Here is a 25843-nt window from a genome sequence, read left to right as displayed (position 1 = left end):
TGCGTGTACTCATAAATTATCCGTTTAATGGTTCCAAACTTAATATTTCATGTAAGCTCGTATTTTAGGGATGACCAATTTTGATTGATTTTCCCCTACTACGATGGACAGACAAGTTCATGATCTTCACCGGTCAGACACATAGCGAGAGATATATTCTGATACTTTAATTTATTATACTTTACATATGAATTGGGTATTATCTAACGTATTTCATAGATATCATATAACAGAGAGATTGAGGTAGACTATCCTCAAAAAGCTTCCATCGAGCTACCTATGGAGCTACATGCTTTAAGCTTTGTCGCGATGTTGTTGTATCGGGACGGTACGAGAACAATCAAAATCAGAGCTTTGTATACGGAGGTCTTCCAAAAGATTTGCTTATAATTAAAATTTTCGCATTAAACACACCGCATCACATACCTGTGCCCTTAATCGCGGAACAAAGCGACACACAATATTTAATATTCAGCAATCCCAAAATCCTTTGTAAAACGCTGCCACAATGGAAAAGGGTATTTTCCTTTAACGGTCCAACCGTTAATTCGTGTTTAATTCGACACCTTGTTAATTGTTTCCGACGCCCCAGTAGGTTTGGTGACCTCGGGGGGCAGACAGGTCATGGGCAGCGAAGGACCACCCGGCACCTCCAAAAACACCCTCACGGGGGGGTCATTTTAAGAATATTTGCGCTACACCCCCCTTATGTTTACTCGGGTTGTTTGTGGTACCCAGAAAACAATAGTCTCGAAATTCATTGCTCATTTTATTATTGTTGATACACCATTTTACGGGCGATTCGATTATTGGAACGAGTAATTAAATGATAATACTGGGCATTAATTGGATTTTACCTGAGTGTTACGCCTAAGTGGTCTCATGTTTACCTCGAATCTCATGCCGTTTCATGGCTCAGATTTTGATATTAACATTTTATGGAAATATAATATAACATAAACTTTTCCTAATTTATATTGATATTTTCTACCATATTCAAGAGTGAGAAACTGCTTACAAAACGTTATGTTTTGAGAAGATTCTAAGTTATTTCCTTTTGTTTCAGAAATGGCTCGTATGGAGAAGTCCCCCCTCCTGGCTAACGGGTACAACGCTCCCCCGACGCACCTGGGCCCCATGGGGTTCATGCACCAGCATGCGCTCATGTCCCCGGGTATGCCTCACCACGGCGTACCGCGACCTGACGGCTCCATCATCAAGGGACAGCCTATGCACAATATGGAAGCACTTGCAAGGTAAGGCTGCTGATGATGACTGACCAATTGCATACAAGTGTGATTCTGAACATTTTTGTGGCTTTCTGTGGAAGGAGCACTATTTGGAAGAAATTTATTCAATCGTTGAAAAAGTTATGAAAACTTCAGTGAAGTTTTAGTTATGAGAGTAGGCAATATATTTGTATATAGATTCTTCGTACAAGACCATCTGGAATTATCTAGATATATTTAATCTTACCCTAAACCCTTTAAATACTGCCAGCCCAGCTAATGATTAAGAATCGTTTTTTCATTCACGGGCCTGCTTGAGTCACCATTCCAAAACGTGTTTTAGTAGTCTTTAATGATCAAACCAGGATAATTTCGAGAGCCACAAAAACAATATAAAAATTGATCCAGACAGGATCTGTCAAACTTTTATATTTTTATTAGTTTTGGTGTCCATGTTTGGACATACAGTAGCCGCCTCGTGTTGTCATAAACCCTAAGGCAGGAAGTGAGACTATTTCGGTTTTATTGATTGAAAGATAAACGGGTCTGTGATTTATGAATAGCTTTGTTTATCGTCTAAATAAAATTATTTCCTACATGTAGGCGTTCATTAAACAGTTATGTTAAAGCACGAAAAACAATGGATACACAAATAGACTTTAAAGTCGGGAGGAAAATGGAGACTTTCCTTAGAAATTCAGCGGCACGTGTAACCTCAGTGTTTTATGTTTATCAAGAGGTAGAATTTGTTACATTGTTTCTAATTGTTTTAGAAAATAATGAACTGTTCATCTGAAAGTATTTATCTTGTAACAACAAGCTACAGTTGTTAAAACATTTTTCTAGTAAACAGAGTTTTAAGCACATTTTATGACTCAACAAAATAGGATCAATCTGTAGTGCTTCGGCAATTACTGACGTACCACAATTACTGAAAATCTAGTCGGAACACCGAAAACTGAAACCCCAAAACCTCACGAAAACATATTAGAATATTCAAACGCCGAAAATTAAATCTACATACGTTACACGTCATAAACGGCTTACGTACGTATTAATTCACGAAAAGAAACCTTTAAGCAGGTCGGTCAAGTGGTTCAGGTTAAATGTCCGGGAGGGAAGTTAATCCAGTTAGAAAAGTACAAACACTGAATGCCCTCACTTCCGCTCCGAAGACCCACAATGCTCACTTGACTTACCCCACTGTCTTACTGCCACTCATGTAACATAAGTGTGTCTTATAACCTTATATGTGACATCTGTTCGTGTAAAAACCTTGTCGTTCCTACTACACATGTACAGGCATTTCGGGTGGCGTGTCCATGTGTGGGTGGTGCACTTTTGTGGTTGTATGTTCAACAATTCGCTTATGTAGTGACGTAATTACATGTGTTTCCATCTAACGTAATCCAGAAGCTAGGTGTTTAAAGTCATGTAAACTCTTCAAGTTCTTTCCTTGTGAATTGGTGCGTTACGAACAAATAACACTCTTCCCGTAATTATAGTCTTCTGCCAAGTATACGAGAATACACATCGATGAAAAAGGCAAATTGATACAAACAGCTTATTATTTACTCGCCTCAAGTGACACAAACATAGAAAGAGCTTTGTTTTTCCACAAACGCACTTCAAACAATTAAACTGTACAGCATAGCGGTAATATACTATTTAACGCTTCGTTTAATATATCGACTGAGTGCAAACATAACACATTAATTAATAATTCATATACACGTAGGTACTCACAAGTATTCACACTATATTGTTGAGAAAATAACTATCGACAAGATGTTTTAAGGCTACTTGAGTTAAAACACAAAGAATTAGGACCCTCAACCAAATGATACTTAGTTATAAAGGGTGTTCCCTTGATTACAAGCGACGAAGAAAAGTTTAATGAAAAACAAAGAGCTAAAGTAATCGAGAAACAATTTGGACGATCACGCATGAGTGGTTACGGAACAAATATAAACGATTGTTTTTAAAACATAATTTCAACGACCCCTCGCTTCACCAACGGAACATTTAATATCGAGTGCTCATAATTATTCCTTTCATATTCAAACCCTTTTTACGAACTTTCTTTGCAAATACTTCAGTAATTAGTTGCATAATTTTCTTATTTCGAGAAGAGGCCAGCGTTTAACTCTTTTCTTTGGTAGACGAAACCTAAGCTTCACAGTATGAAATAAAAGCAATACTTTTTTAGCTTTCGTATTAAAATAATTTTAAACTATATGAATCAGGGACCTGCTTAATTAATCCCACTTCACTATCACCTCTTCCCATCTTTCTTATTTTCTTAATTTTATGATTCTATTTAATTCTAGTTTACTTACCGTTTCCTCGGTTTTCTTATTTTATTTTCTTTTTGTCTGCAGATCTGGTATTTGGGAGAATTGTAGAGCGGCATATGAGGACATCGTTAAACATCTCGAAAGGTAAGAATAGCCTTGAGTAGAAGTACCTGCTTAGATTCGGGAATCAACAAAATAGCCAGATTTTTGTAATACAACAACAAAAACTGCTTTTCTCTTTTATTTTTACTTTTTTTCTCTCAGCATCATCACCTCACTCACCAATTACCATCATGATCCACAAAAGATCGATTTTATAATTAAAATTTCAAAGAGATCGTATAGATTACACACCAACAAATACACTCGCAGAAAGGATCATTATTTTAAAACAAAGCGAAATCTTTGTTAATTTGAATGGGGCGCAGATATCACAGGAGGGTGTGAAATTAGAGAAGACAATTAGATCCGTGGATCGGGTGTATTTTTAACAAATGACCGCTCAGAGCGCGGGACGGCTGCGGGGTGCGAACGATTCATCAAACTCATTCAGGGGCTAATCTCGATGCGAGGAAAAAGCGGCTCTCATGTAAATTGGGCTGATTCGAGGGCCAATCGGCGGGGGAAAGCACTTTTCTTTTCTTGTTTAATGGATGGTGATTGATCGCCGAGTCGCTTTGATACTTCGCGGTTTTGACTTCGATTTCACTGCGTTTGAAGGTTTTCATACACGTGACGGTAACATGTCAAAAGCTTTTTATTGGTAATGCTCTGATTTTGTGGCAAAAAATATTTTATTCCTTTCATATTTTGTGTAAGTTTAATATATAAAATTCCAACACATTTTAAAGGTTGCGTTTTATTAGAACGTGATGTCCTGATGTACATTGGCTTAATGTTTTAATTTTAATAATTTGATATTGTTCATGTTGTTTTTAATTAATAAAGTACACGTGAAATGAGGTTCAGTTCCCAAATCCATCTAATTAATCGTGTAGATTGGAATATAAAATCGTACACGTAGGTCCGGGGATCGAGGCCGGGTAGAATTACAGTCGGACAGCGTGCCTTGTACCGATGTGTCACTGTCAGCCGGCGATCGGCCGGCCACGGCCGCCGGATTAGGGCTGTTTTAAAGAAATTACTCGCTATTTTTTTACAAAATTCAATTGGTATTTTTTAAATCGTTTTCGATAAACCTTATTTTTTATCGAGGAGGGCATAATTTGGTAATTTCAATATTTACGATGACAAACTAAGTTAAAACACTATTTAGGTAATTCTTATGTAATGTAGATATGTAGTCTTTTATGTCAGAGATAAATGATTTCTAATGTAAGTACAATTGAATGGAACAACAGGTAATGTAGTTAAGTCATATTAATGTCCTTGTCTGAATGGCGGGCTTCCTTGCTCTCGCATTATCTTGGTTCGTTTAATTTGCGCATGCGTCCGCGACCGGTTCTCAATGCTAAGTCCAATTAATTGACAGGATTATCTCTGATTTAATACAAGCTGTTGATTTGCATCCGTGCCATATGCAAGGACGTAATTATGTTAATGATTCTCGACCCAAATCAACAAAAAAATTGGTACGTAATTTTTTTTTTTTCGGAATTCCGTCTATGTCATCTAGCCGTATTTAAACTTGGCGCGTGTGTTACTGGCCTTAAAACCGTGTTGCGCTCTCACACAAACGCAAACACAAAGCATACGCAACGATAATTCATAAATTTAATTCATAAAATTGGATTACTTCTGAAATACTACGATATTACAATGACAAAAAAAGCTGTGCATATTAGCTATTTCCCGTCTATTGTAATTTCAATCGATTATTTACGTATTTTATGTCCTCCTCCTGAAGTATGGCACAAATGCAAATCAACAACTTGTATAATTTGTACGTACTGTTTGTTTTGTTTTCTCTTGTACGAGCACTCGGTCGTGTTTCATTTGCAATTAAATTCAAATTTATTTAATTACCGCGTCTAAGTTAATAGTGCTCATTCGGAAGATAACAAGCCCTAACACGACAAATGCGTACCGAGATTCTGTTGTTGCTATTGAAGCGCAACATGTACTTAATTAAGTGCGTATACCTAGAATTGGACAGGGGCGTTTCATATGCATTTTAATGTGCAATTATTTCGCAACATAATTTACTGTTAATTAACACTAGCAATTATCGTATTCATTTTCGAAAAACGGAGTCGTAAAATCAAATAGTAGAATAACATGGGACAAATTGTTCGGCTCAATGCATTCGTCCGGTTTAATTCGGTTTTGGTGGGAATTAGGCGGCGATTAATTGGTGCGCGGCGGGTTAAGCCGCGCCGGGCGCCCGGAGCCGGCATACGCCGCCCGGATCGGCACACATCGCTGTGACGTCGATCGTTATTCATCCCCGTGCCCCTTGCCACGCCAAGATAGCATTGTTTGTTCACCCTTAATTCTGAATACCTACTTTTTCCGGTGAAAAACTTTGAAAAAAAATCCAAGCTGAAATTAAAGCTACAAAACACTTCAGCGCGTTATACTAATTTTGTATTTCTTTATGGTACCGGTTATTATTAATTGAAATACCAATAATCTGCAATCAGCAACGTAGGTATACGTCAGCACGGTAACGTAACAGAACGTCAAGAGTGGCGGCACCACTTGCGTGATTGAATCCTCCACCATTAATTTCTGTGAGATCAAACGGAGACCGAGGGTGATATTTATCAAGGATATTGCGAATTATTTTAATCAAATCAAATTCCCTTCGTTGTAAACAAATGCTTTTGATTAATGAGACGCGCGACAGAGCCTCGCAGCCGTTGTGATAAAACACCCGAGGAAAAGGCGAAATTAATGGTCATAAAATGAACTCTTGTATCCGTTAGATAAAGATACTGAATGCTTTGAATCTTAAGTGATTTTTCTTCTGCTATTTTGAATGATGATGCCGGCGATCGCATCTGGTGACTGTGTACATTTATATCTCCAGAATTAGTCCGGAGTAATTTCGCGCGATTAGTGCGTAAATTTCAGCGCGCTTCCGAAGATATTTAGATTGTCATGGCGTTGAATCATTAATAATAACGAGTTTTGATTTTCAGTGGACTAATATGCGTAGGGCGTCGGTAAAGGGTGCCGCGTCATGGCAGTCGTCAGCCCTTTGAATACCTTCCGAGTTTGTCGCCGATGCGGTCGTACTGGAATTTTATCTAGCTCTTTGTACTTTGCCCTTTTACAGCGAGAACTATTCGGATAGTTCTGTTGGCGAACCGAACTATTCGTTTTGAGAGCTTTGATGTCACATTCACGTGGACGAGTCTGTGCCCGCCGCGCATACTACTTACATCCTGTGGCTTTCCGAATTAAAATGTTCAACAAAGACATTTTTCCAACATACGCGTAGAAATTATAGTGTTCACTTTATCAACACACGCATCTAGGATATACAATGTGCACATGTCTTTCTATGTACTTTATAAAAGGGTAGCTTTTTGTATTTTTAAATAGCAGTACCTCCGATCATCTACTCTCGATTTATATAGAAGCAAAAGTTCCCAAACTCGATATAAATGGGAAGTGTAAACGGGGCTCGCGATGTCATAATGTAAGTTGCACCGTCAGCCTATATTAATCTGGATCCGGCGTCTGACAGCACAAGTCAAATTTCTCATCAAAAATAAGAATTAATGGGGAACGGCATTAATCATTAGCTGGCAAACGGCACGAGGTGTCTGTATCCCATTATTTTGCATTACTAATGATATGTACACAGCGATAAGGCAGCTTTTGGGAGGAAAAATATTCAGTGTCACCGTCGGTGATTTGGTGTCGCTTTTGTTACACTTCTATTTATAGAGTATCTTAAATGTCATGAGAAAATGAAAGGAACTGTAGGTACCTGAGCCAAAAAATGTAGCAGATTAAAACATTCTCAAAATTCCTAGTTTATTTCTAAGTTGATATATTCTAACAGCTGGTTATGTTAATTGCAAATGTTATTTTATGCGGCGACGCGTGCCGGGCGTGGTGAAAAACATTCATTATTCCATCCTTCATTCGGGTGTCATTTCCACGGAGGGCGACCAAAAACACTGACTCCTGGCTTAGAATAAGCTAAATCGTGAATTAAAATTGAGTTTGTTATTCTCTATAAAAAAAGTATGAATGTTTCTAGATCCTTTGATATTTTATTTACGAGTTTATGTAGCTAAGCAACACCTAATAAATACCAAGCAGTAAATAGCTACTGCATGTGTCAAATAACGTGCATCGTTAGAGAAAACAGACGCAAATTAAACACACATAGTATCTAGCCGAGTGTAACACGACGACAGACCGGGTGATCAATTAGCCGCCTTCACTCAATAATTTTTAATAACTTTGTTACACTAATCACTTCCTCACCAAAAGGCGTGACCGTTCTATTCCTAGTACAACGTTGCCATTGACAGAAGATGTCACTTTTCTTTTAATTACGCAGCGGCCTCATTTCTTCGCGCCCTATTAGTACACATCAATCAATGTTGCCAATACCTATTTTTTACCCTGCGACTCGAGTGTTTTTTCCCTTGGCCCGTTTTTGTTTACGGAGATTTTTTAAGTGGGGAATAATTTGATGAGGTCCGCCACCCGACTGTGTTGCGATGCGAGCGATGCTCATTTGTCATCGTCTTGTCATTTCTGCGTTTCTTTCGAGCAGTTGAATCACTAAAGTAATTATGTAAGTTTTTAGTTGATTTTTTCCATTTGGAACACTCGCGCAGCTTTTATATCGATCCAGAGATTCTCAGTTTATTGATCGAACTAAAAATTAAAGTCCTGAGAGCTCTGTGTAATTATAATTCAGTTTTTGTACTTTGTATCGTAAACACGACATCGCGCAAATCGATTTTCATTTGTCAATAAAAAGATTAAGTTGAGTTGAAGCATGAACATCCCCCTCACATTTTTTGTCTGTAATTAACACGTTTAACAAATGAAGATCGCTCACCACAGAAACTATGAATATGAAATCAGCGTGTCATGCTAATACCCGACATCGATGGGGTAAATCAAATATGTGAATCCACAGATCAAAAGAATTCATTACAGTGTGTAAATCACAATTTGCATGTGGCGCAGAGCAACCATGAATATGCATCCGGGACGCCTGAGTTTGAACATTCTGTGCTTCGTTCAAACACTCACATAAAATTGCCAACGAATGTTACCAAATACAAAAAGTTTTTTCCTACCGTTTATATTAACAAGTGTCACATGCCGATGTTATGGACCAAGTGATAAATTGAGCAGTATACATAATGCCCGGTCATTATGAAAAATGCCCAATATGAGAGTGCAATTTGATAATAATTATTCAAATAATCAAATTGACCGGGCACTATACATATTGCCCATGACCTTTTGGGCAAAGTAATACAAGCAACGTAATAACATATTTATATTCAATTTTTTATTGTTATTGCCATTTAATTTAAAATTAACTAAATATTAAACCACTTAAATAATCAGCCTCATGATTTGGATTAATTATGAAGGACTTCTGCCTTAAAAATCCACTAGTTTTTGCATTTAAAAGTTAAGGAAAGTCATATTTAAAGGGTGCTTATTAAACAGGCTCCTTTTTAATATAATTATTCGCCCCGAATAATGTATGTTGCCTTCTTAATTACTAAGTCAGCCACAATTAACGAGCATCTAAATAATACTATCTCAGCCACTCGTTATCTTCTAAGTAAACCACTCTAAATACAACTCCGCATGATGGTTATTTTTTAGCATCTAAATTTGTAGCATGCATTCTAACAGTAAACTTCTAAAATACTATTAAATGATATCATAAAATTTATTTATTTAGCTTCTAATTTTTTAACTCAGTACGTTTAAAATGTAAGCAAGCAACATGCAGCAAGCATGGCTTCTGTCACGGCTCCGGTGCTGCGGGGCTCCGGCGGTCCCATGCGAGCTTATCGTCGCAGATGGTTTTGCGTTTTTGCAGGCCGCCTCGCCCCTCCACACTTACGCGGTTTTGAATTGCACTCTAGGGGTAGGACAGACAAGACTACGTGGAGTCGGTTTTGCAGCGATACGTTTTCGTCACATCATCCTCCGAGCCTTTTTCCCAAACTATGTTGGGGTCGGCTTCCAGTCTAACCGGATGTAGCTGAGTACCAGTGCTTTACAAGGAGCGACTGCCCTATCTGACCTCCTCAACCCAGTTACCCGGGCAACCGTTACGTGGGATACGTTTTCGTCACTAACTTCAATTTTTTGCTTTATTATCAAATTGCCCAACTGTCATGTAGCAATATAATAATGCCCGTGCAATGTGATAAATAATGAAGTTAAGATAGTTATTAATCACTTGGCCCGATAAAGCTAGACATTATTCATAATGCTCGGGCATTATAAATAATGTTGTATTCATAATGTTCGGGCATTATTTATAATGCCCGAATTAATCACATGGTCCATAACACCGATACCAAACCTCTCGGCACTGAAGTATTTGTGATACAAAATATTTTTACTAACGCTAACACTCGAAACGTGTAAAATGTGAAACTTTATTTTTGTTAGTGTTTGTATAAAATTTCAACGAGTTGACCTATGTCGCTATGAATTTCAGTTTGGATCTGAATTTCTGTATCACGTACAAGTGGATACAACTACATGTATTGTAATGACAGCAAACAAAGATCGTATGTCGTGTTTCTGGGTAGAGTAGTCGAGTAGAGTGGTCGATGTAATCGCTCTCCCGTCACCCAGCAATGCTGACTGGACATCAAACCGGACACTTGCCATTTCGTTCGCTTCCTGACCTTTTCCCGTTTTGTTATGCAAATCCCAGTTCCCGGGGGAATTAAACAACGCGAATAAAAAGTATTCACGTGTTTACTCGCTGAATTCGCGTCGAGTGCGAGTCGAGTGTGAGTATGCATAAATCGGGAAAAAGCGCGTTCTTTCCGTGCAAACATTTGTTAGCTGCCGTAGGAATTATTCTAATTTTGTATTATTTTAGAATTTATCTTACTGTGGTATGTTTACTAAATGTACTGAAAAATTACATTAAAAATTCTTCGTGCGTCTCTTCACTATAATTAAGAAAAACTATTACAAGCTTTAACTAATTGCATGCGATAAGCGTTCTAATAAATTTATAATTTGACATTATACTAATTATATTTTAATAAACGATGACAAAATAACATACAAAAAGTCGATAATTACAACACACATTTTTCAAACAAATTATGTGTAGGTATGTAATGAATATTTTATAGTTTCTTCTTTATTTTTATAAAGTGAAACATTGTAGTTGTCATAAATAATTGACAACGAGCTGGGGTCATCAAACGTTAACCATCGCATGGCTATATAACAGCTCAACCCTACGCCGGCCACAAATCAAATGTTTTGATAGCACCGGTATTAACGAGACAATTTGATTGCGGACATATCCGAGCCAAATTGCTTCTAAATTATATTTTCTGTTTACTTTCTGCCAAACTCCCTGTTTCGATATGTGACGTATGTATGTGTGCACAACAGATGCCCGCTTGTTTCTGTTGCGTTCATTTACCAATTTGTTTACACGCTTTTTAAATGTTCGATCAACACGTTTGTTTAACGAATATAACATTCATTTTCGAATATAAATTCTATATTTTATGTTTTAATCACTGCGGTTTTTTCTGTTGTAAAAAAAACTTGGTAAGCTAAAGATTTATGATAATATCTAAGACCTAATCCGTTAAGGTAGCTACAATCTGATAATCAAGCTGTCATACTCATTAAGTTGAACAATTCCGCTTGTTAAGTTAATTATTTTTTCATAATTAGATGTCGCGTAGTTGCCATAACAAACTGCTTGATGCTGACTACACCTACACATTAGAACCTTCAGTTTCGTTTAGCGAAAGTAAGATACTTACCATAGTTTTGATTTTTATCTCAACGAGTGGATTTATAAACATAAACCGTATTCCGTAGACTGAGCTATTTGTAAGTTGTTCCTTTCATGTTCACATGATTTTGATGTATATCAAACTTAAGAATCTGACCATCCATTGACTTAATGAGGTAATTATTATGATAATAATTGGACACACTATAAGAATATTATTTTTCTTAATCATTCATTGATTATAGGGTCAAACAATCCTTATCTAAAATCTAACGTCGAATCATCAAATTATAACATTAATTTTATTAAGTCTATGTTCATTTATCTACATAGAGTTGTTATACTTATCAACAGAGTGGACAAAACTATGATGGATGCGGCACAATGTTCGACTCTGGTTCGAGATAAATCGACACAGATACTGCGTTTGTCCTCAAGATAACATCAGTAAAGAGACAGGAGTTTATATCTCGAGATATGTCTATCTACCATGTCTGCGTCACAAATCTATATCTTAATTATGACTTCCTGTTCACTCTTTGTGTAACAAAGAGTCGCGTTTGAATTCATAAAACTATATTATCACCGCAGAAAATAAAAGGTGTACGTCGATACACCATTATCGTCTCGTTGGAAACATGTTGCGGTGAACGCGAGCGATCACTTCGATCACAATCATTACCCATGCGTCGGTCCTGGCCATGCAGCCGCTACAAACGATGCACAATTTCAACCGTCTACTCAAAGAAACTCATGCGGATCGACGAGTTAGTATTCAAGCGGCTAGAAGATACACATATCTTTGTCGCTTTACATTATCCAAGGAATTGAATTGGAAGTGTGCCGATGGATGTGAATTTTCTGCGGTCGCTCCATATGCATGTGCATTGAAGCCATATTTATGCAATCGGTGGTTTCTGAATTGTTCGGCTAGGATTACAACACATTTTTAAACGATGTAACGGATACTTTTTTATGGTAAGTTTATGTGCTTATTTCATTTTGCAATACTTTTACTCGTGTAAAATGAAACACATTATTTACTTACATGGAACTGAGGTTAGCTGTTATGTGGGAATATATAGTAATGTATGATTTTCAACCACCATTTCAGAGGTACCTATGCAAATTGTTTTTTCTCTTTCCAATAAAAGTAAAGGACAGAAAATTGACAAAAAACAGCCGAACATAAATGGCGATTCTAACAAATTTCCCTAATAATTGTACAATGAAATTCAACATTATCAAAACGCATTCCCATTACAGATAATGGTAATGGCCCCTAAAAACTGGGGGTCTACGAATCGTAGGAGCAATTTTGCATAATTATCCAACATTGCGCCCGGAGAGGCGACGCGGTGGCGCTTAAATCCTAATAACATTGGACCCGATCAGAATCTCGTTACGCTACGGTAATCTACTGCGAACAAATACGTTGCTGTTTCAATACGTACTTTGTGCAGTTTTATTCTCTTCATTACGCCATCGACAAAATATGCAGCCTGTTAATGCGTTATGATCGAAAGGTTTGCATTCATTTATCTCGGCTCTAGTCCATCCACCACCTTTCGTTGTACACTTCATCTCTTTGGTATTATTTTCAAGATAGAACCTACTCATTGAGTGTATTCCGCGAAATTCTTATTCCGAAACAGTTTTATTTTATAGTAACGACAACATCTCGTTTTTACGACGTATCCCGAACTGCACATAACTCTAAAAATATCTTAAAAAATCGTCCATCTTCACAGCTTTGCCAGCGACAACTTAAATCTCCTCACGTACTTGTAATATCGTAATGAGCTCCTAAGCTCCCAAAGACATATTTTATTTTCCACCAAAAACATTTTATATTTCATTTCACGTTTCATAAGCGGAATTTGCATGTCCCTCCTTGTATTTGGCAAGCGTAATGCTTCGGTCGCTTAGTGCACTTTTATTACGGTATTAAATGATGTAATTTTTTTCATATTATATTATTCAAATTTAAATAACTGTCTCCGGTTTCCCCCGCGGAGGTCCCACTGTCTCTACTGTTTCTTTTCGACGCCCCCGAATTTGGTTATTTTGGTTAGATATTTCCGCTACAGAATACGAGTTCCGTGGAGCCGTTGTCCGCATCCAATATAATTTACAGACGCTGACTGTTTAGTTTTTTTTTACTTTGCAATCGAGTACTATATTTTTAATAAAATTGGATCAAAGTCAGTTACTTACATTTAACAAAACACTTCAATTCAAGAAAAATGCCTGATAAGTTCGATATTTTTTCGAAATAATCAATAACTTGGAAATATGGGAAATCTGTTATATTACAAACTTAAAAACAAATGCCGTGGATCTCGAAAAAATAAACGAAAAAAAATCAAAATATGACTTATCTGAATAGAAAATTTAAAAATAATGATCAGGCGACTCTACAGTTTCCCTGTTAGAAAATTGGAGAAGTTGTAAGGCCGCAATTTTTACAAATGACGTCGTGACGTTTATGCGTAGGGAGCGCCGCCCGGCGACAAGTCATCATGTTACTTTCTTTCCTATTATTTTGCATTAGTGGGCCCTAAATGTTTGTACCTACAATCATATTGATTAGGCAAATTATACTCACTTTACAGTAAGGCTTCTGCTTACTTAAGCCAATTTTTGTGAAGCATTTTTGTTTTCTTTGGAAAGTAGCTTTTATGGTAGTTATATTGGTCTTAGTAGACTAATTACCAAAGGTCATTTGAGCAAAGACATTTCAATCGCTTTCTTAAACTAAAAAGCTCACATAAAAGGAAACAAGATAAGCACATACATTTGGCATTCAGCAAGTCCCGCTTGTAACGATACACCTCTTGCAATATATCCTTAAATTGATGCACCGCGTTATTACTCGCCAATATTGCCTTTACATCATTTCAAAAGCACAACATTACGTTATCTGCATATGCTTGGAACTTTTTACTCATAACAAAAGCCCCTTTGCTACTTGTATTTTCTTTATAATTTATTCCATTTCTCCCCCACACATTGGCATCGGTCGCTGATATTTTTTATTCGATTAGTAAACCCCTAAGGTGTTTTTAGCCTTTTTTCGCTCGATTTTCTTCGAAGCTTTGTTGACTGTTTGGAGGGTTACAATGCTCATTTCTTTTGGATGAACAAGCTTATTTATTCTTCAACTTATTTATAAATAATTTTGTTGAATGGCGGTATCTTTCTAGTGTAGACCTAATTATAGGTAAATTATTTATTTTTGACAAAAGCTCACTCCAAATTCTTACAAAGAAATCAACTGGAATCTGTATTTGTAAAAAAAGGTGGCACTTACTCGTAAAATAAAACAATAGACTTAATATCGGTATCTTGAAACCGCGGTACTTACACACTCGATTTGTGTTGCGGAGCACAGAGGGAGAGGATGAGACGAAACTTTTTGATGGATCGGACGGAGTTTGTTTTGCATGTGAGTGATATGTCTGAAATAATAAATGTTGAGGCGTCGACGCTTCCCCAACCTCCCCTCACTGGGGTGAGCTAAAACGATTTTTGATTTGGGTGTCAAGCAAATGTTTTACGCAGTGACGCTCCGACAGGATTTGATTTTCTTAATCGATTCTTGAGAATGCAAATTCGGGGTTCGTTTAGTATAGACTTAATTACGTACATAGGTATAGTTAAATGGATCTTGTATTCTACGGCTTCAATCAACATTGCAGTTTTAGTACAGAATTCGGTTATGTAAATTGACAGCACTATTACCGAAAGCTTTGTTTAATACTTGCGCTAATCAGATTATGCATACAAGAACGGTTCGGAACGGTCGGTAGTGCGGTATTAGGTTATGTGAACGGTCCAGTATTAACTAATCAACGTGCGTTGGCTTTGGTGGTAGATTGCAACGCATTGTCCGCGCTCGTGGCCCCGGAATATCTGTTTAGGCCACTACCCATTCTGTAATGGCAATGGTTAACGTTAACTATGCTAACCTTGCTATGACTTCATTACGTGGTTTTTGTACTGTACAACCATGTTTTGATAACATCATAAATGTACTGATTCTAAGTTACAACTCTACAAATAAGCATTTTTCCGCTCAATAAATTACGATTATCTTTCTCTCTTCCATTTGTCAAAAAAAAATATGATTTACGCAACTCCATTGTTTTTCATTTTGTGATTCCGCTCTGTACGCAACGATTCGTCGCCAATTTGCGTTTTGACAAGTGAATGAATAATATTATTTCGCTAGCAGACTGATGATGGCTGCCGCCAACAGATGGGGTGTTTGTTAATTTATCTACTTCGGAATGTTACGTTAGAACTGCATTTTGCAGTTAATGAAAATTGTTTATTTGCGAAATCGTTTAGTGGAAATTATAATGAACCTGTCGCTGGGATACAGTTTGGTAGATATGGAGTTAATTGATTTTAGATCTAAATAACAGGAAATAATGATTAGGTAGGTTGGTGACATACAGTCTTCTGTAGAAAACTAAGCATTGCGACAGAGGAAACTTCCTCAAAAGAAAAAGTACCTAAACCCTTTCTTCAAAATAATAACACCTTAGCTGATAACATCAAATAGATTAACAGACAAAATAAACTCAAGGATGACTCCATACCTAACCAAACATTTAAAAATAAGCCATATCTGTTATAATTTAAGTGTGAGCTAACATCATCAATCAAAGCAACACTTTTGTAAAGATAAAAATAAAATGGAGGAAGTGGAAATAATTTATTATTTTATTGATTTGAGCTGTTATCTTTTGTCCGATCCAGAGGCGATGAGTCGATCATTTCTTTTTAATTCGTTAGGGTTGGATATCCTTGTTAAGAGCTTTTAATTGACAAAAAAATATTCAGAATGTGTTATGTTTGGTTACGTGTGAGGAAAAAACGATCGTTCGCAATTTACAGTTGATTAATTATTCTTGAGATACAATCAAATAAATGACAAACGCCAGTACTTCCGGCTTATGTTCTTGTTGAATGTTCAACTAATTATTATATTTGCATAAGGTTAGATGGAATGATTGCTGTGCTATGAATATATTTGCACAAGGGCACTTCAAAAATTTTGTACAATTTTATATAATAAAAACTCGATCAAAAGATTTGAACGGTCTGAAGAATTATTTACATATTAATGGTGAGGGAAATGAAAAATATATTAAATTCAAACGGAGCTCCGTGACTCGTCAGTAAAGTACCAAACGACTCCATTTGGGGGGTTAACATAGAGTTCCAAAAGGCATAGATGCGCACAAACTTTGTATCATACCAAGTTTCTTTGTAAAATGAGTATCCACTCAAATTAAAATAACGTTTATATTGTTTTTGGTTCATTAGGCCAATTAATAAATAATAATATAAAATAAAGTTATTGCATGTAATTTCAACAGTAAGGGAATAAAATATTTTATAACGGGCATTTTATTCAATAAAATAATATATAGTATGTTAATCCTTTTATTACTACAAGTAAAGTAAAACGTGTGGCTAATTAATTTTACTTGCACCCATTAAGACATGTTATGGTAAATTCCTATAGCAAGTAATGGTTTATAATAATTATATTTACTGGTTTTACATCAGTAACTTATAAATTGTCGCATCTGAAACACCGCACAGATCTTTGTTCAAAAGTTCGTGCCCTCTCTATTCTATCACTACTCTGTAATCTACAAAAGGGTTCCGCGAAAGCTTAAAACAGCCACTTATTATGTATGTTACATTTCACTTTCAGACGTCATTTATATTCAAATGCTCAAAAGGCATTACTGTGCAAAAATTGTACAACGTATATACTAACCCCTTTGAAATGAACTAACTTGGTTTCGTGAGAAAAACATTTCAATGTCTGAGCACATTTTCTCCCTTTGAAAAATAGAGTTTTGAATTATGAATATACCTAATTCTTGATTTCTACACTTTTTAGAAATAAAGGTTGTTCTACTTCAAAGACATACTTGATAGTCAAACCCATAGCAAAAAGTTTTAAATCAAAAAGAGCAAACAAAAAGCATAAAGTTAATAAGCAAATATTAATAAAAATAGAATCGGAACGGAAGCATCAAAAGTCTAATAATTCACAATGAAACAGGACCTACAGAATTAGGGTAGCAGCGGCACGAGAGATCGGCATACAAAATGATTACATATACCGTCTTCATCCGTTCACAAAGAAACGCAGCGGGGTTCTATAATATTATACGTTTGCCTTTGTAGTAGCTCCACAACTCAGTGGGAAGTATGCTTTATGGTTTCAAATGATAAAATTGTTTGTAAGTAGCTTTGTTGGGATTCATTTTGCGTGGTAGCGTGACCGATTCCTGACAGGCCAACATCTGATTCCGTTAACGAGATATCGAATGTTACTGATATACGTTTTTAATTGTGCGATTTGATTGTTGTAGATTGCGTGACGAACGAGGCGACATGGAACGAGTTATGGCGATGGATAAGGCTCGGGAGGGTTCACATAACGGTAAGAGACAATAATCGTCATGAGATTATTATAGTCCCGTTTAGCTCTCCGTCATTTTATGACATTAATGCACTAACGCGTTTGAAGCGCACTCCAAATCACAAGATTATCGCAGACAATGTAAAATGTGCATTCTCTTACATAATTTGAAACAGTGCATCCACGAGTTGGTCTTATTTAGGGAATTAGAACAATTAATTTAAAGTTAAAACAAATCGTGAAACCGTGCTAGACTTTCTAATTAGTTTCTAATTAGATTTGATACTGATTACTTTCACTATTTATAACTGGAAATAACAGTTATACTCAAGAGTTATTTATTCGATTGCTTGACATTGTCTTATTTGTCAATCATCATCGCTACATTCTTCATTCCACGGTTGATTACAGGCTTCTTATGCAATGAATGTTGTATCACTGCAGTACAAGCTGCTAACCTTCCAATCTAACAGGTTCTTCCCCAGGTCACAGTCCGGTGCTGAACCTCTCAAAATCCGGGTCTGGTGGTGACCGAGACCGGTCAGAGCGGAGTGACCGTGACCGGAATGACCGGGGCGAGGGTTCCGCGAGCGGGCGAAGCTCGGCCGCGTCACGTAGAAGTCCCCAGCCTCCTCGCCTGCCCTCCGCAGCCACTGCAGCAGCTAGTCCAAGGTCACACTCAGATGAAAGCGACGCACAACTATCAGACCAGGAGGATCATAATGTCAAGGACGAAGACGACGGTGAGTTAAACCTTCTACACTAACTTTAAATTGAATTAGCAAGCACCTGAACACTAAAATCTCGAAATATTGTTAACATTCTCATTCTTTATTATATCTTCGTTGGTTAATAACGAAGCAATTTACTTTCTTGTACGGAATATAATAATCTCAATTTCACAGCGATGAATATCTGTTTAATTTCATATAAATTAGATGTATCGATAAATGAGTCGATCTTTCCGCTGTAATCACGACGCGGCTGTAGGCATGACAAGAAAGTGTCCGTGTAACATTAACACGGGGGTATCACCCGCTCGATATACTTGGCATGTAATGCACGGCGAAATTACCCAGTAATAGCCCTGGAACCTTCAGCATTCATAGTTCGGAAATTATCAGCCATAAAACCATGGTTCCTTTTATTCTAGACTGGAAATACTTGTGTAAAATAGCTCCTTGCCGATACATTGTATGTATCGCTCCAACTTAATTATTTTACAGTTGAATTCCCTGCAATGGCAGTTAGTGCACTATATCATTTGATAATATAAAATGGTTACTATTCTGCTGGTAAATCCACATTGCAGTAAATAAATAATGGTGTAGAATCAATAGAGACTGCAGCGCCATCGCATCCTGCCGGTGGATTATCAAATGATCACGCGCCTGCGTTCCCATACGTTTTCCCATTTTGATCCCTAGACACCGCACGTTTTCTTGTAATGGTCCTATATAATAAAATCTTATTACGAGTATCGCCCGCAATTGCCCCCAATGATGTATGAATAGCTCTTAAAAGGACCCAATTCAATTTTACACGCGAGTTCGAGACCTTATGTTGTTTATACGTTTATTTTAAAATTAGTTGTTTCGGGTAATAATACCTTAAGGTACACGCCCGCCTAGTGTCCATGTAATAACATAGAAATACTAATGACTTGGAAATTTCAAAAAGAAAATATCAACCGTACGTTGCACGAGTCTCATCCCATGTGAGTAACCACATTTAATCACGAGAAAGGCCTGTGTTTAGTTAACCATCATATATCGTGAACTATTAACACCATTAGACTCAAGTGATGGATGGCATGACAATTTCTCCGACGACACGTATTAGGTTCGTTTTATTCTCAGCTTTTTATTCATGAGTTTACTGCCGCACTAAATATTTTAATCAATTTAGCATACTATCTTCCTCTGGATCATCAATCAAGCGAAAACTAGTTATTAGGCCGACGTCACTAACTTATATACGCAATTACAGCCATTTGAAAATAGAATGGGAAAATCATAAAATCAGTGCTTGATGGAGAGAAATAACGGTCTAACATTGCAAGCGCATTTAGATCGAGAGATAACATTACAACTTTTATTGCTTCTTTATTAAATAAACAATAAAGAAATTCCACTAACTATGAGAATGTAATTTAATTATTGAACATTTTCTATTGCTTAGATATAGCGTGCATAGTGCCGTAACCGCCGCGGCGCGACGGTGCCAATCAAAACATTGATCCACAAATGTAAATACTTGTTCCATACAATAGCTAAATTAAGTGAAACAATAAGGATTGTGTATTGGTTATTGCAAAGCTGCACACAAAATGCTCAGAGAGCGTGGGAACGGATAACTGACTACGATTTATAGGAAACACCGCTTGGCCGCGGAATTACGGGATGAGCCTCGGGAAATTTGTACAAACAAAGGATCCAATGAGAAAATCGATACCTGAAATCAGTATACCTCAACTCAGACCGTTGCTTCGCATTAATTGTGCTGTAATGGTTAATATTCATAGTTTATTTACAATTAGGTCTGTCGATACGTAATTCATGCTCGTCACGATCGCCCCAGTCTGATTATAAAAATGCTTTTTATAAAGCTCGTGTCATTCAACTTTGATCTTTGTTCATCTGATGTTACCTTTTCCTTTCAATCAACGTTCTCATCTCGGATCTAATTTGTTTTATATCCGTGAAGTCTTTTCCTCGGTCGCACGGGCCGCTTGATTCTGCGTCCTTAGTATTAGTTATAGAGTTTAGGTTCGTTTGTTGAAATTTCTTAGGATCCTGTTAATTGGCCTTATTAGGGAGATGGTGTTGTGACAACCCGAGAGTGCTATCGTGCGCATCGACAATGACGAAACGATGTTGTCTTCATTATTTGATGAGCGGTCACTATCTTGTCAGTTAAATTAAATGTATCGATAGATTATTTTGGGCCGTGAGAGACGCCAATCGAAACACTTTTTTATGTGTGAGGTCCGTTATTGACATACAGCGTACATTATTGTAATTATCTCGTCATTTTTTAAATAATAAATACTTATTATGTTTCGTCAAGTTGAGTGCACGTTGTATTAAATGAAGGTACTTTTAGTAGGTGAATATCGTCGTAAAATTTAAAGGTGCCTTTGACATCATATTTTCCAAATTAATGTCTTTGTCTGAAATACCAGGAGAGTAATTATGGAATAAAATCGATATAATATTCGAATAGCTGGGCCGTCCTCGTAGCGAATAACTTGCGGCATAGTGCAGCGGGGCATATAAATCGGTTAGAGACAGCCCATTCGGTGTCGAATGGCTTTGTGGTATCCCTATTCTGTGAACATGAAGAAGACCTATCGGAAAATTCCAACACGAAATTGTTGCACTATGTGTATTGCTTTCGAAGTATCATGAGTGATTTTCTTGAGAAATAATGTAATTAAGTTATACTCATTCTGAAACCACAATGAAGTATTTTGTTAAATAAGGTAAAAACATCTAATTTTAAGTCTCATTCGCACCTTTTTATTGACAATTGAGTTGTGTGTGGCAAGTAGTATTTACGATGGGGAACGTTGCGTTATTGGAAATGTATTTCGGAATAAGCAGGCCTCGCTCGGCGGACTCCATCAAAGCCCAGCGCCGATGATCACCACGCGATATCGATGTTCATCGCTACAATAATTGCGAACCGAATGATACATGCACGCGATTCTCGAATATCCTCGTTTGTCGGTATTGCAAGGCTTTTTTGTTCCATACCCTACCCATTTATGACTTCTTATGAAGCTGTTATTGAAATTAATAATCGTTTATTATTGTCTCAATAATATTAATCTGTTGGGTCCCTCGGACGCAGTGCCATAATCTTAAATCACTTTGGTATATGTTAATTTGAGTTGAGTCACATTTTTCTACCCATTACAACTACCACATACTCCAATTAAATTCCAAAGAATGACACGATATTTTATCAACAGCTTACTTTTGTTTAGGTGGTGACTTGAGCGACGGGGAGCGCGAGCTGCCCACCTCAGCGTCTCCTGCGCCGGTGAGCTACGCAGCGCAGACCAGCACGCCGCCCAACGTGCCGGTGGACCCCACGGCAGACACCCTGGTCTCCTCCACAGAGACCCTGCTGAGGAACATACAGGGCCTGCTCAAAGTGGCCGCGGATAACGCCCGGCAACAAGAGAGGCAGATCAGCTATGAAAAAGGTAGGATTTGAAATTTATATTAAGTAAAACGTATTAAGAAAGCTCAAGAAGCATTAAGCTTTCTTACAAAATTTGAAGAGTTTTTCCAGAAGTCATTAAATATTTTACTGTTCGTTATTCTTCCAATGAATGCTCTACTAATTCAAATAAAATTATCAAGTTATTAAAGCAATGTGGCCATATTATTAATGTACAAACATTGAAGAGTAGCAAATACGTAGGTGGGTACGAATTTCTCAGAAATATGAAGGCACCGTTTCAGAATTTACATATGAAATTATCATAGATTATAATATGGAGACACTGTAACATGCAGGAAGCTGTATCGATGTAAATGTTATAATCGATATTAGTCAAGATCTCGCGTGAATCGATTCTGCGTAATCTGACGTATAAGCAACATTGATTAGCCGCTGTTAGGATCTTAGATCACGTATTTTAACCTGCAAGTTTTACATTCTGGTATCGAGCGCATATTAACGACACACGTTTCATTTGCATCGCATTATATGTTGTCTATTTATTGCGTTATTACACGAAATTATTAAAATTAGAAAATAGTCGGTAAACAGCAGTTTTGTTGTACATTATAGGTACTTGTATGATATGTGCGCCCAACACGTATGGAAACGCTCCGGGCTGCAGTTTATGATGCAAGTATTTATGCGTTTGTGTCAATTAACTACGACATAAACATGCACTTTATTTATTGAGACCTACTGCTTTTAGTGTTCAAGAAATATTTTCTTATTATTGGGCAGTTAAGCTTAAAGTTTCGACGAACGAAAATTCTTTCGATAAAGACACCTGTTGCCTTAGGCATTTACAGGGTTTCTAATGTTTGTAATTACTGCAGGCGTATCTTCGATGTTTGCTGCCTTTTTTATTATATTTAAAACATGACCCAGATAGTTTATTGTATCGGTTAAATGCAGGGAATTAAGCGATAAAATGGGTTGAATAAGGTGGAATTTCCTTTTAGCTAGAATAACGTTAAATGAACAATATAAAATGTGTAAGATATAATAGATAAGCTAAGCTAACACAAGAGACATGGCCACGTAGTGAGCGCGCACGGCGCATGTCGTGCCTTTTGCAAATAGCCGTAGTACAGATGCGCCTGAGTTATAGCCGGGCCCACTATCATTACACACGATTCCATTCGGACAGCATAATTGTTTAATTGATATTTCTGCGAGTTATTTATTCACGTCATTCCGTTTTCTCCATGAGAAATAATCCGTGCTTTATGGTATGAGAACGGCGTAAAAAATATTTTGTTTTATTGTGAGTGAACGCTTTACTTGTTACCAGCCTTCAAAGAACATTATTTTCTCTTTCGAAAAGTATTTTTTTTGGTCCAATGAATTTGCTATACAAGATTATTTTTGTTTTTTAATATTATGAATTATTTAATTTGCGGGAACCTACTTAAAAAGAAACAACAAAACTCAGTTGTTATAAAATCCCATAAAAATACAGAGCTCAGGGAGAAGACTGGCGCGAGTCATCATCAAACTTGAATATCAATATTGCGCCTCCAGCCAATTGTATTAATAAACAAAACAAAATGAGAAATAATAATGCTATAGGCTAACAAAAGGTTCCATTTCTCCCCCTGGTATATAAGTAAACGTTAAACGAAAACCTTACATTCGTATATTTAAGGATCAAAATAGTACGTCAGCAAACCCAGTAATTTTGTTATTACGATAATAAAATTATTGTTGATGAAACATTTTTTCGAATCGATGTGTCTGGCGAACTTTACCGATGAAATTCTTTTTATATAAATTACGGCAATCGGCCGCTCGCTCCGCTCCGACTCAATTGATAGGTGTTACTGGCTAAATCGAGCTTTAGTTGGCCAGCTTTGTTTCTTATGTGCCAGCTATATGATTCTTTGTTTTAATCCTTTTAATGTTCTGTAAGGAGCAATCAGTGCTGCGTTCATCTTTTGTGTTCTGCACCAACTCAGTTACGTGTATAGTCATAATTGAGCCAATCTTCTCGGTTTTTGAGTTTATTTCTAGATGCATGGTGCACTTGTAGCGACTACTTGGATTAAAGGTCATAAGTTGACTTAAAAAAAACTGGCCTGCAACGTGTTTTGAAATTCAAACACGTAAAGAAATCATTTTGAACCCACAAAAGAAGTGAAAACCATCATAACTATGAACAACTAAGCAAACAAAGTCGGCTAGGTCCCCTCGCAGTCGCAAATGACAGATCACTATCTAGAACATTCGCTGACGATTTTTACACTAGTACAGAATGGGTTGGAGCAGACAAATGTTTTGCATTCACCGGCTTATCAGATAACCGACGAGGGGTAGCAAAGGAGTGCGTGATAAACTGGTGTCGATTCGTACGTGTAAATAGAGTGCCAATGAATGGGAAATAGGTGTCATATTGTGGCCTTTTCAAGTGCTTTTTGTTGGGAGTTTGATAGAAAATGTTTGGAAATAGCTTTTGGAGGTGTGTTCGTGTTTCCTGATAGGGTTTGAGTTTGTGGGTCTTTCTAAGGTTTTGAAGTGCAAGTAAATCAGTACTGTAGTAGCTTTTATTTGATTTGTAAGTTCTCTTTTGCTAAGTGTCTCTTAGCAAAGATTAAGGTCAGTTCAATGAACTCATCTGTGAAATTCATCAAACCCACTTCCAGAAAGACAAAGCCAATTGTTAAATCAGAACAAAAACTTTCTCTCCGATCACATAAAATTCCGAAAGCGGTACATCAACGCATTCCTGATCAAAACTAAAAAACAAAACGCCTGTAACACGGTGAATCGCCCGATTGCGATCATTGCGACATAAATCTGCTTCGGCTACTCTTTTAAGCCTTTATCCCTGTTAATTCTTACTGCTTAGTTTATTTCTGTACCAAATGGTCCGATCTTGTTGCCTCGGTTTTGTTACGCTATTTTGTTTAACAACTATCAGTTTTTGTTAAGCTAAGTGCTGGTCAACGGACAAATGGCGCGCGCGCAGATAGCCCGTGAGCACTTTATGGAGCTCCGGTCAAGATTCGTATTTATTTGCTTTGAGAAAGCGTTTAATTTAAATATATAATGTAATGTAATGCCAGTGATACCTTCTTGTCGAAGTTAACAGGTTGAGTTATCTTTACTCCTAGCGCCATCTAGTTGAATATTACAGAACAAAAGTTTGCTGTTCTTGATTTTATTTCTATGGATACAGATTTTTTGTAATTACTTTTTGAGCATGTAAGCAATAATTGAAAATATATTTACAGTCAGTATTTTAATATTCAAAGGTCATTTCAGTGTAGCTAATCGCTATTCTTGTGGCTTCAATCACAAAAGTCCTTGTCACCTGTAATTTGTGTCGCAAATGGCGTCACCAAACTGCAAATATGACACGTTATAGGGAAACAGCCCATCAATAACGTAGTGAGCGATCGAACAAACATGGACTGCCCAATGATAAAAACTGATGAGCAAATAGACAGACAAGACTTGTGTACTCAGCTAATGGATTCAATTGATATGAAAGCTTTTACAATGCTGACGACCCGACATTATCGGGGTGAAGCTAAATTACTGTTTTATGTGCGATTTTACATTTGTGCTGCTGATTGAACTGATTTATGTTATGATTAGGCCTTTGTTTGTCTTTCATGACACAGCTAATGTTCGATACAAATATCAATACTCACCCACACAAATGCCTACAGTATTTTAGTCAGGTTATCATAAAACTAATTTTCGTACCAACAAAAGC

At 37.0% G+C, this 25843-nt stretch overlaps 1 protein-coding gene across 11 annotated transcripts in view; it reads left to right on the top strand.

The window, feature by feature from the left end:
- LOC124629656 (dachshund homolog 2) overlaps positions 1 to 25843 on the top strand; it is a 133074-nt gene that overhangs the window by 68134 nt on the left and 39097 nt on the right. For 8 of the 11 annotated variants that reach the window (XM_047163168.1, XM_047163167.1, XM_047163166.1 and 5 more), the window contains 5 exons: positions 1067 to 1256; positions 3611 to 3670; positions 17840 to 17910; positions 18363 to 18632; positions 21866 to 22102. In XM_047163168.1, coding sequence (XP_047019124.1) covers positions 1067 to 1256; positions 3611 to 3670; positions 17840 to 17910; positions 18363 to 18632; positions 21866 to 22102 — 828 coding nt within the window. The remainder of the gene's footprint in view (positions 1 to 1066; positions 1257 to 3610; positions 3671 to 17839; positions 17911 to 18362; positions 18633 to 21865; positions 22103 to 25843) is intronic. The other 3 variants (XM_047163169.1, XM_047163163.1, XM_047163162.1) reach the window with 2 other exon arrangements.

Source organism: Helicoverpa zea, chromosome 4 (genome assembly GCF_022581195.2).
Source record: "Helicoverpa zea isolate HzStark_Cry1AcR chromosome 4, ilHelZeax1.1, whole genome shotgun sequence".
In the NCBI taxonomy this organism is placed as follows: domain Eukaryota; kingdom Metazoa; phylum Arthropoda; class Insecta; order Lepidoptera; family Noctuidae; genus Helicoverpa; species Helicoverpa zea.
Note: the sequence above shows the minus strand (reverse complement) of the source record. Positions and strands in the feature narration are given on the sequence as shown.